This window comes from Talpa occidentalis, unplaced genomic scaffold (assembly GCF_014898055.3).
Source record: "Talpa occidentalis isolate TD23 unplaced genomic scaffold, MPIMG_talOcc4v2.1 talOcc4.2, whole genome shotgun sequence".
NCBI classification, from domain to species: domain Eukaryota; kingdom Metazoa; phylum Chordata; class Mammalia; order Eulipotyphla; family Talpidae; genus Talpa; species Talpa occidentalis.
Window position 1 is genome coordinate 75,733,066 of NW_023602073.1, and position 12,297 is coordinate 75,745,362.

General features: G+C 39.9%; 1 protein-coding gene across 8 annotated transcripts in view; it reads right to left on the minus strand.

Annotated features, from left to right (window-relative positions):
- DST (dystonin) overlaps positions 1-12,297 on the minus strand; it is a 415,236-nt gene that overhangs the window by 355,707 nt on the left and 47,232 nt on the right. For all 8 annotated transcript variants that reach the window (XM_037519891.1, XM_054698893.1, XM_037519898.1 and 5 more), the window contains exon 3: positions 10,748-10,948. In XM_037519891.1, the coding sequence (XP_037375788.1) occupies positions 10,748-10,948 (201 nt within the window). The remainder of the gene's footprint in view (positions 1-10,747; positions 10,949-12,297) is intronic.

The window sequence follows — 12,297 nt, forward strand, 5'->3', positions numbered from 1 at the left end:
CCTGCTCAGCTCCACCCTCCCTTGGGTGGGGCAGGGAACCTCCCCCTTTCCTGGGGACCACTCTGTTACAGTAACACAGTAGGAGCTTCACCCTCTTCACAGATGATAGAATAGGATATGGTCTTCGGCTGTAACCCCTGGATTTATGGTCAAGACCAAGGAGTCATTTAGGCAAAATGGTTGTTAAATGCCAAACAAAATTCCAAGGGAAGCTATGAGTATGTCCTTTAAAAGAAATGTATCCTCCCACAATTTAAAGAAATAAAGTAATAAACAAGACCACCTTTGAAGGGACTTCTTTTATTTCAATTCTTTGATCCACAGTTGTACTTGAAAATATAAGTGGGTATCCCAAAGTTTTTTTTTCCTTCAAGTTTTCTTGCCTGTAACTTAAAAGACTTAAAATTTTTTAAGACAATAGATGACCCTGAGTCAGAATGACAATAAACATAAAAAGAATGTCTATCAGCCTTGCTGCAATCAAAAGCTGAACTTGAGAATGATGAGCTAGAAGATGTGCTTACTTTTTTCCAGGTGTAGCATGTGAATGCCTTCATTCAGTTAATCCTGGACTCATAAAGTGTTTGAAAGACTAAACTCTATATCTGCACAGTTCATTTAATATAGTGGCCCCGCTTTACATTCTCTTGTGCACAAATTACTCATTTGTATTGGTAGTAAATTTATAAACGAATCCTTCTGAAGATTCCAGGAGGTATTCAACCAATATATGGCAAAGACTCTGTAAGTTGAAAGAGTATTCAATAAAGAGTATTCAATAAAGTCTTTCTGAGGAAGTTAGCAAAAGAAATTTGACTTTATTAATTCAATGCATTCTCTAGAATTCCAAAGCAAAAAAGAAAACAAACATTTCCTTTAGGAACTTTGCATGTGCCAATTAATTAGAACAAAGTAAGGTATGAGTTGTGCAGTCAAGTCTTGCACAGAAAGGGAAGTATCCTGAGGTTATGCAAATAAAGCTGCCTGGTCCTACATATTTGAAAAGGAAAAGGCAGACCTTTCAATAATCCAAGCAGGAAGGGAACAGAGAAACATCCTACTATATTTTCAACAAGATGAAGAATGTCTGATCAAAACAAGGGGGGGTGGGAATTGTATGGGGACTATAACCAAGATGAAAATGCATACATTGTATAAAAATGAAAAATGATGTAAAAAATATATAAAATTTAAAAAAATTTAAAAAGGAAATAAATTAGATAAGCAGTAAAAAAAAGAATGTCTGATTAGTCTTTCCTACATTGCAGCAAGCTCCCAAATTCAGAGATGACCTAAAATTCTGCTAATATCAATTAAAAAGTTAAAATTATGCAACATGCCATAATAAGTTAACAGCCTTACAATGACCTAAACTGCAACCAGAAAAGAACATTTCCCCAAGGCTCAAAAGCAAAATCCAACAACAGAAGGAAAAACAGGGTGAGGTCAAGGAAATGGTTCAGTAGGGGAAAGAGCAGGGAAGGGAGGGAGCAATGAGTATTGGAAAATCCTTTTCTTCCACTTTCTCTAGTTTCTACCTGAGTTGCCTTTTCTTGGTCTAAGAGGAACATCCATGAATAAAAGTCAAGAGTCTTGAGCCCATTCCTGTTCAAGGCATCTATATCTCTAGAAAGTGTTAGATAGAAGTTATAAGGGACTTTTAATCTTTTCCCAGTCTCTTAACACTAAAGGTCAGGGTCAGCCCTCAACTCTCTTCTGTTCTCTATCAATATTCGCTTCTTGGTCATCTCATTCATTGTTATGAATTTGATAGCAACCAAGTACTTGTGACTTCCCAATCCAAAGTCTTTCATGAAACCCTAACAATAGCATATCGAAGAAATATTTCAAACTTAACATATCAAATGGGATATTTGATTTCTGCTCCTCAACTCATACCTGTTTCTTCCTCACTGTTCATCATTTCAAAAAGCACAACACTAATCATCAGTGTTCAGTTTCTTTGTCCTCCAGCTTCTGAATCAAAATTGTCAGGCTTAACAATTAGGTTGTTACTTATGGTGAGAGCCCAAAAGTAAGAGGACAGAATTTCATGGATCAATGTTTTGTCAACAAGGGGGAGCGAGCTACAGCTTCAGCAATGACCAGGGAGAGCTAGCCATTTTCAGTCAGGTAATCTTTCAGCTCTTTGAAAAAGTCTCAGATTCTATATCATGAGGAAATGTAGGTGATGTTATTACAGCGCACAGGAAATTAGGATCTGTGAAATGAACAAGAATAGAGTCAGTGTGCCTGATATTTTCAAGTGCTTGAAAATTTTTATATCCCTTTACCCTCTCTCTAATATCAAATGCATAAATACTTCTTGGGCCTAAGAGTTCTTATACATTAACAGGCTCTCGTGACAGGGCAATAGAGTAGAAATACTTGCTGCTTTCCGGTGCTCTGCTACAAAAAGAAAGTATCAACTAAACGCATGGTGCAGAGGTTTGGGATTTATCTATGACCTTCAATACCATTTTTTTAAAGGTTTTGATCAATATAATAATGAAAGAACGTTAAGATCTCACCTATATCTACCATCTATGTAGGCAGGAAAACTTAGACTCAAAGAAATATTTAAAACTTTAGGAGGGTTGATTAGAATAAACATCCAGCCCTAAAAATATGATCATTTCTATTTCTCCAGTCTCAAACTGCTCCAGTCAGAATTCTTGGGTTTATATTTTAGTTCCATCATCTATTATTCATGTAACCTTGACAATTACCTCCTGTGGAAAATGAGCACCTATCCTAGAAAATTGCTGGGAGATCAAGTGAGAGAAAGCAGAGAAGTGCACAGAGAACAATGTCGATGTGTTGTCAATGTGATGCATATGCAAAAATGTGAGCATTCCTGTTAGGACAATGATGTTTAAAAACTCTAGGATATAGGAGGTCACTAAGATGGTGATAGAGGAGGTTCCTGGCTAGGGGTCGAAGAGTAATGTGTAACAGTTAACTGGAGGGACACTGCACTGAGAGAGTCCCATGGTCAGGAGTGAGACTTGATCACCCTTTGGACATTGAAAACCAATGCAAACTTTAACAGAGAAGAAACTAAGGAGATTCACACTTCACTGAACAGGAGATAGGAAAGAAAGACCTAGAGGCTGCAGGCAGGGCTGTTAGCTCAGCCAGGGGTACTGGGATGGGAGAGTAAAAATGGTGTGAAGACACACAGCCTTGAATAAGGGGCAACACATACAGAGGAACTGAGGTGCTCCCCACAGGCTAGGTCCCCAGTAAAGATAGGAAAAGGAACTCTGAACTCTACTTTCCCCCCTCGTATCTTGAAACTGGTGCTGACTTTGTGAGGGTCACTAACAGCACACAGACTGCTGAGTCTCTGACCTCCAACCCTAGAGAGGAAGGGTATTGGTGATGCCACAAACACAAGCCAGCCCCCATCACAGCTCATTTGCACAAGTAGCTGGGTCCCTCCAGGTTCATTCTCCCATCAGCTTCATGAAAAACTGAAAGATTTTCCTCTGAGATCCGGTGTAAGACGAGCATGTCCACTTCACCAATACTATTCACTTTAGTAGTATTCGAAGTCCTAGCTAGAGCAATCAGGCAAGAGAAAGATACAAAAAAAAATCCAAATTGGGAGAGAAGTAAAACTGTCACCAATTGCAGACAACATAATACACATAGAAAATCCTAAAGTCTCCATTAAAAAACTATTAGAAACCGGGCCTCCCTGGTGGTGCAAGGGTTTAAGCACTGCACTATGAAGAAATCCACAGCCTCTGCAGCACGAGTTCAATCCCCAGCCGGCCAGGGAGCAACCCACATGGTGCAGCAGACCTTTCCTGACTTGCCTGCTGCTCCCCTCAGCAGTGTATTTCTTTGTCAGTCTGCCTGTTCTGTTCCCCACTCTGTCTCTGGTGAATCCTCTTACCCTCTGCATCTATGGCCTGTACCCCAGCTCCTGTATGCATAAATAAATAAATCTTAAAAAAAAAAACTATTAGAAACAATAAATAAAGTGACAGGTAACAAGATCAATATACAAATATCTGTTGTGTTCCCATTGGCAAATAGCAAACTAGAAAAGAAAGACATGAAGAAAACAATCCCATTTACAATCACATTAACAAGATTAATTGCCCAGGAATAAATTTAACAAAGTAAAATTAAATTTTCATTTAAAATTAAATACCCAGGAATAAATTTTAAAAAGTAGGTGAAAGACCATACAATGAAAACTGTAAGACATAGTTTAAAGAAATAAAAGAAGACACAAAGACATGGAAAGATATTCCCTGTTCATGAAGTCATGGCTCCTTACCCAACATAACATACAGATTCGATGCAATCCCTATTAAGGTTTTTTATAGCATTCTTCAAAGAAATACAACAAGCATTGCTGGAATTTACATGAAACCACAAAAGATCCCAAATAATTAAAAAAATGCTAACAATAAAAAATAATTTTAAAAATGGAGTTAGCACACGCCCACACTTCAAACTGTACTACAAAGTCACAGTTATCAAAGTATAGTAATGGAATAGAAATAGGCATACAGAGAATTGAGAGCCCAGAAATAAACCCACACAAATATATATATAATTAATCTGCAGCAAAGGAGCCACGAGTATACACTAGAGAAGTCAAGTCTTTTTCAACAAAAGGTGTTGGGAAAACTGGACTGCCACATGCAAAAGAATGAAACACGACATACACAAAAATTAACTCAAAATGGATTTAAGACTTAGATGTAAGACCTTTAATTTTGAAGTATGAAGAAGAAAACAGACAAAATACTCCACAACATTAGTTTCACAGAAATCTTTAGGGACTCCATTCCAATAGCAAGGGAAACAAAAGCAAAAATAAGCAAATAGGACTATACTAAATTAAAAAGCTTCTGGTTAGAGAAAAAAGTGATCAGTAAAATGAAAAGAAAGACCTACTGAAAGGGAGAAAATATTTACAAGTCATACATCTGACAACAATCCAAGATCTACAAAGAACTCATAAAACTCAACAACCAGATAACCTAATCCAAAAAACCGGTGGAAAAACTAAATATTCAATACGTCCCCCTACGAAGACATACAGATAGCCAAAAGGCACATGAAAAAATGCTCATCATCACTTATTATCAGGGAAATGCAAATCAAAACCACAATGAGGTAATATCTCACACAACCATGAGAATATCCCACAAATACAAAAAATTATGTTTTGTAATGTCAAAAGGACAAATGGAGATGGGGATCTAGTTATCTGCTAGAGCATGGGAGAAAATTCCAGCATCCCAGTGATGTGTCTTAATATGTAGTATAAATCCCAAGATATATTTACTGAGATAAGTATTACTAAGAGAAAATGCAGATAAATTTTTAACTTATTCACCCTAATTTCCCAAAGAAGTAAAAAATAAAGAAATAAAAATAATTAATTTTATATTGGTGATCTCCATTAGAAATTCTTATAGCCACATTTGTGTATAAATGTTGAATTTAATATAAATAAATATTCTAGAACAGCTGAAGATAATAAGGTATAATGGTTGACCCCATGGCACATGGTCCACCCTATCCAGAGGACAGTCCTACTGAAAGTGGCTGAAACTGCATTATCACTTTCAGATTCTTCTCCTTCACAGCTACATCATGTTTTAGTCTTTCTCACTTGTGGGTTTGTTTCTTACTCCGATTGCCACTAGAAATGACTTCACATAAAGTCATTTAAATAATCCTGACTCACATAGATGATTTATTTTTACTCCATCAACAAGTCACAGTCAGAGTTGCCTTCACGACAACCTGTAGTAACACTAGTTTTCTCCATATGTGTGATCTAGAATATGCACAGGCTGGGCACGTGTTGAATACTGCAGCTCCAGCAGATAACACCAACTGCACTTACTCGAACCCAAAAGAGGACACAAGGCCTCAGCTCAGGTCCACACATGGTATGCAAAAAGGTCAGCTAAGGATTCCAGGAGGCTGAGCAGAAATCACATGAGACAAAGAACTAACAGTCTCCTCACTATCAACTCTGACAATTTCTAGCCTCCAAGACCAAGTGCAATGAGATGCAGTGAAATGGAGGAAGTAAAGTTTTACCTGCCTCAGGTAATACTCCCCAGAATGTTTTTACTGCTCTAAGCAAAAGACTAGCCTCCACACTATTTTCTACCCTCTAATCTTTGTCCCTTCCAACTGATCCTACTGAGAAAGAAAGAGTGAAGGCCATTCTTAGAGTCTCCCATCAGCAGTAATTACCAGATGCCAACAGAGTGTCATGGGTTAGGACCAAGTTCACATTCTAATGACATCATACCCAGACTGCTATAGTAGCTATTCACCACTCCCTTCTCCTGCTCCCCTCTCACCCTGCTCATTTTAATGTTTAATCATGCTATGATAGTCTATTTACCTATACCAGAATCTCCATGAAACACAGAAATTCAAGTTTATGCAAAGTGGGTATCTTGAATGTATTCTGGCCCCAATCAATGTATTCTGGCGCATAAATCCCCACATCCAGGCAAATGGCTCTCAGGACCTTTGCTTACTCTACTCCCCAATCCTAACATCTGCTGCCTATTCAATCCCTAGCCAAATTTTCAAGCCAGACTGAATTCCATCTCTTCTGTGAATAGATATCTAGGATGGAAAAAAAAAAAAAAAGCTCTCTTAGTTCTCTGAATCCTATAGTGCTTACCACCTGGACCACTCATCTCATAAGCTGTATATCATGTATAAATATCCATTCATTTATTCAATAAGTGTGTTCTGATACCAGATAATCTAGATCAGGTAATGTGGCCTCTAAAGAACTCAAGATCTACACAACAGGGGTAGGAAGAGCACAAGGGACTATAGAGATGATTCACATGGGTGAATCAGTAATAGGAATTTCACAGGGACTACACCTGAGAGGAGAAAGCATACATTGCACAAAAATGAAGAATGATGTAAAATATATATATATATATATAAAGAACTCAAGATCTAGGAGAAGAAAGGAAAGACAGGAATGCCATTTATTGAGTGTTTATTCTAAGCAGGTCATGATGCTATCTCTTCCATGTCAGCTCAGTTCATCTTTACAACTCATGGAGATAATTATCATCACTTTTGGGTCTCCCTGGTGGTGCAAGGGGTTAAGCACTGCACTGTGAAGCAATCCACAGCCTCTGCACCATGAATTCGATCCCCAGCCAGTCAGGGAGCAACCCACATGGCGCAGCAGACCTCTCTTGTCTCGCCGGCTGCTCAGCAGTGTACTTTGGTCAATCTGCCTGTCTCTGTGAATCCTCTCTGTCTCTGGTGAATCCTCTTACCAACCCCCCCCCCGGCCCCCCCGCATCTCTGGCCTGTAGCCCAGCTCTTTTATGCATAAATAAATAAATCTTTAAAAAAATTATCATCACTTTTATAATAAGAAAGCTGCTGTGTCTCAGAGAGTTAAACAACTTGGAAGATACCCAGGTATGCTGTTTTTTTTTTCATCTCTACTACCCCCATGCCTTCTGACTCTCTGCTCCTCTCTGCCTTGCCGATCTCTAAAATAGGAATCACCCAAGCTCCTTTGCCCACTGAATCCCAGTTAGGTTTGGCCAGTGCAGGGCAACCACTGTAGCCAGGAGGAAGTACTTGCTCCCTTCCTGGCTCACTGGGTTCTGGCCGTGGCTGCACTGCTCAGCCTCCCTCCTGAGAAAGGGTTCATCCGTAGTTCCAGCTTCTCTTATCAGGGTCCAGGAAGACCACCATCTTCCGCTGCCCCTTCAGACCAGGAGTGGTAAGGAGATAGGTTCCACTTGGCTGGTGAAGCCCCTTGGTTCTGCCCACACCTCCGTAAATGGTCACTTCATTAAAATTGCTTCAGGAAAGCCCCCTTAGATGCCAAGTGCTTCCTGCCACACACGGAGAGCAGGATTTGAACACATGTCAGTCTTAGTGCAGAGACTGCCTCTTTCATTTTAATAACTATTATGCAGAAGTCCATGCTACGTGCTGAGGATCAAAATGAAAGGCGCTTTGATAAGAAAGATAAGAAAAGACTTTTCTAAACAAATCATTTGAACATAGGTCAGTCTTAACAGGTGAACTGCAGTTCGCCAGACAAAGAGTGAGGATAGGCATTCAAGGATAAAATAAACAGCAAATTCAAAGTCACAGATGCATGAGGAATACATGAGGAATAAGTGTAGTGTTCATGAGAGAATAATAATGGTTGAGAGTTCCTAAACTTTGATAATAATCATGTATTTCTCCAACCTGATCCACATGAGGAGATTAAAAGAAGCAAAAAATTAGCTATATTTGGAGCAAAAGAATGAATACACCTATTCCCTACCTTCAATGGAGTCCCACCACAGGAGATAAACCAAATGATTTAGCATAATATACAATCCCTTAATGATTTGGCCCTGCCTGGCCCAACCAGTCTCATCTACCAGCACCATCTCTAGCTGTTCCCTGAGTACCCTATACACTTCAATGCCTCTGTGCTTTTGCACTTGTTCATCTGGGATACCTACCTCCACCTTCTACCTGATAATGCCTTATCTTTCAGGGCTCACCTCAGGCGTCTGATTCTCTGTAACTATTTCTGGCCCTCCAAGATGCTTAATAGTGCCTTCTGCCTAATTCTACAATAGCATTTTCATCACACATGTATTACATTTACTTGTTTGCATGCATGTCCATTGCTCAACTGTAAGTTCCCAGAGAATAGGTACTGCGGGAAGATACTATAGGAAGCAGACTGTAGATGTCAAGGGCTTGGACTCTGGTGACAGGCTGCCTAGATCTGAATCTCGGACTGCCCCAAACAACCAGGTCACCTTAGGCAAGTTATTTACTGCCTCTGGGCCTCAGTATCATTATCCATAAGATGGGAATAATAATACCTATCTCATAGGGTTAAGTGAATCACATAGAACTATTTATTTAATACACTAAGCTCTCAGTAATTGTTAGTTATTAATATATCTGTGCATCCCTTATTTCTTATAATTAGCATATGCTTATTGAATAAATTGTCTTTTCACAGCATATTATTCCTCACAGACACCAAACTCTACTTAGATAGCCTTTGTCTGACTAAATCATGAAAGAAGACTTATGTCTACATATGTGCTATTTTAGAATTAGTTAAAGATAAACATGGCCTTTTCTGTACAGGAATTCAGCTTCTTACCATCATCATTGGTCACTGAGTCAGACATTCTTCTGGTCTTCTAGCAATCTCCACAATTACTCCCTCTGCCCCCTGCCACAGAAGGGCAGTTCTGTCTCAACAATTTACAAATACTCAAATACTTATTAACAGATCAAATCTTAATGACTCCCCTATGTTGGCATGAGGAACAACAATGACAGGCTCCCCACAGCAGAGGGGTAAACCATAGGGAAAAATTTAATGCTAAATGGAAAACTATTACAGGAATGAAATACTCTTACAAAAAAATTTTTTTTCAAGTTTTTTTTTTAAAGATTTATTTATTCACAAAAGAACAGGGATACAGGCCAGATGTGTGGGAGGATGAAAGGATTCACCAGAGACAGAGTGGGGAGCAGAACAGGCAGACTGACAAAATACACTGCTGAGGGGAGCAGCCGGCAAGACAGGAAAGGTCTGCTGTGCCATGTGGGTAGCTCCCCGGCCAGCCAGGATTGAACCCACACCTCAGAGGCTGTGGAGAGTTTCACAGTGCTGCATTCAACTGCCTATGCCACCAGGGAGGCCCTTTTATTCAAGATTTAAAATGGCTCTTTCTAAGCCCCAAATCCGTAACTGTCACAGCTTTGGTAAAAATTTCATGTGTGAGAACCCCAACTAAAAAGAATAAAGATCAGGGCCTCCCTGGTGGCACAAGGGATTAAGCACTGCACTATGAAACAATCCACAGCCTCTGCAGCACGAGTTTGATCCCCGGACAGGGAGATACCCACATGGTGCTGCAGCCCTCTCCTGTCTCGCCCGCTGCTCCCCTCAGCAGTGTGTTTCAGTCAATCTGCCTGTTCTGCTCCCCACTCTGTCTCTGGTGGATCCTCTCACCCCCCCCCACATCTCTGGCCTGTACCCCAGCTCTTGTATGCATAAATAAATAAATCTTTAAAAAAGCAAGAAAAAAGATCAAAGCCCACCAAAGGCTATGCGTAGGAGGCAAGGAAAGGTGGAGACCCACTCTCAGTTGAGCCCTAAATTTCCTAGATAAGGCCACAGTGCTGTCAGAGACACAGGGCACTGGTTAGAAAAAGAGAGCGCTGCCACCTTGGTACAACACAAAGGCCCCACTCTAGAAGCTCAGCACTCCTAGAGTCACCCTAGCCGGCGGCAGTGAAGCACAGGTCTTACTCTTTCAAGTTCTTACTCTTACTCTCTCAAGAGTAACTCCTAGAGGGTTCAGCTGCCACCCTGGCCCACTTTCCCCTCCGGCCCTCTTCCGAACTCATACCCCCTTGACCAACTCTGATTACCAAACTTCATTTTGTTGTTTCTCTGCCCCCATCCTCATTCTAGACCCTGACTCTAATGGTGCTCAGAATTCCTCAGTTTTCAAATCTGATGGTGACTAACTAGCTACATTGACAACTCTCTGCCTCAGGGCTCACTGGGCAACCACATTCCTTGCTGAAACTCATGACAGCTCTGCTACTTGTTGGAGATAACAATAGTTTATCCTAATTATTTCAAGTTAATCTAATCAATTTTAAAACTAGAGAATGACGACACCGTGTATGTAACATTTCTTCTGAAAGACCATTCTCCACTTACAGTCCTTCTGGTCGAAGCACCTTGAACAGAGTGATAGAACTCTGGCTGCACTCGGCTATTTTTCTTAATTCTTCGTTTCCTCACTGAAATTTCTTGCTCACTCTGATGGTGAACTTCCACCACAGGCTTCACTTCTTCCAGACGAGCAGCTGCGGCTGCTGCAGTACGTCTCCTGATATGCCGAGGGCTGGCTCTGAATCCCTGTGGCAGAAAACACAATAGAACAAATACAGGTTTGTATTAAGTTTGTTAGGAAATGATCTGGGGCTAGTTATACAAAGAGCTCCAAGCCACCAAGCCCAAGATCACGTACATTCCCATATTAAGTATGAAGGAGGCTCAACATGCAAGCAAGAGTTGTGTGTTCTGTAAAGCACCTAAGTACTTAATTTAATTTAAAACATGAAATATTATTTAATCCAGTAATGTCAGTACAGGGGGAAAAAAGGCAGGTGGAACCACTGCTTTACTTATGTATTTATCAATGAGAGTATGTATGAAAAAGAATGTTCCAAACTAAGGCATGAAGGGCATAGGGAATAGGACTGAGTACTATTCTAGGGTAAGGTATTATTATATGTTCCTAAGAGCAGACTATGAAGAAAGGAAGGCAGAAATATAGAGAATTATTATAAACACCATAAAGTGAGGCTGTAAAACTAAATGGAGGCAATGTAGTAAAATGCAGAGTACAATTCAGCTATGCCATAGTACACATTTGGGAATGTACAAACTTGGAAATATCAAAGCATTACATATAATATTCTCTGACCTTACATAACTTACAACTTTCTGGAGAGCAGAAAAAAGTCTATAAGAGCTCAGGAACACACTGGAATCTCTAATGAAAGGTTAACGTGGGCAGTTGAGGACTCAGTGTTAGCATATCTCACAGAAAGAATCAATGAATGAAACTAAGAATAGTCTGTATTTGGCTTAGCTGAGTGGGTGGCACTTAAAGAATGAATAAATTTATATTCCAGGCAAGGGAAACAACATAAAGAATGAATGAATAAGTAAAATGATAGCCAGATAGAATATTTATGGAGCAATAAGAAACATTATTTGCCAATGCGCCAGGATGAGAATACAAATTACATACTAAGTATGGTAGGAAGCTAGAGGGAGGAGGCATTAAATGCTCCAAATGGGGCTTCTTTGAAATTATGGGTCTTTGGAATTTTAAAGGATGTATAAGAAGCTAAAGATTGCAGTAAAAGCATAAGAACAATTAAAATTTCAGGGCAAAAAGTAGCATGCAACACTGAAAGGTTAGTGGGTTCCGAGCGATTCTCACTGAAGGACAGGGGACGAGATCCTGAATATGAGCGTGAAGAATATGAAGGAGAAAAAGGACAACAGTATGAGGTGACTGCAGTGTCAAAGTAGCACTGTAGGCAACAGAAATCAATAAGGAGGAAATACAAATGAATCTGGCAAAACTGATGGCATTGCTTGACTGCTTTCTTTTCATGCCCAAACGTATTAGCCTATTTCCTTCCTCCTATCTGCAAGCTCAGCTGGATCCTCTTTAGCCCAAATAGTCCCAA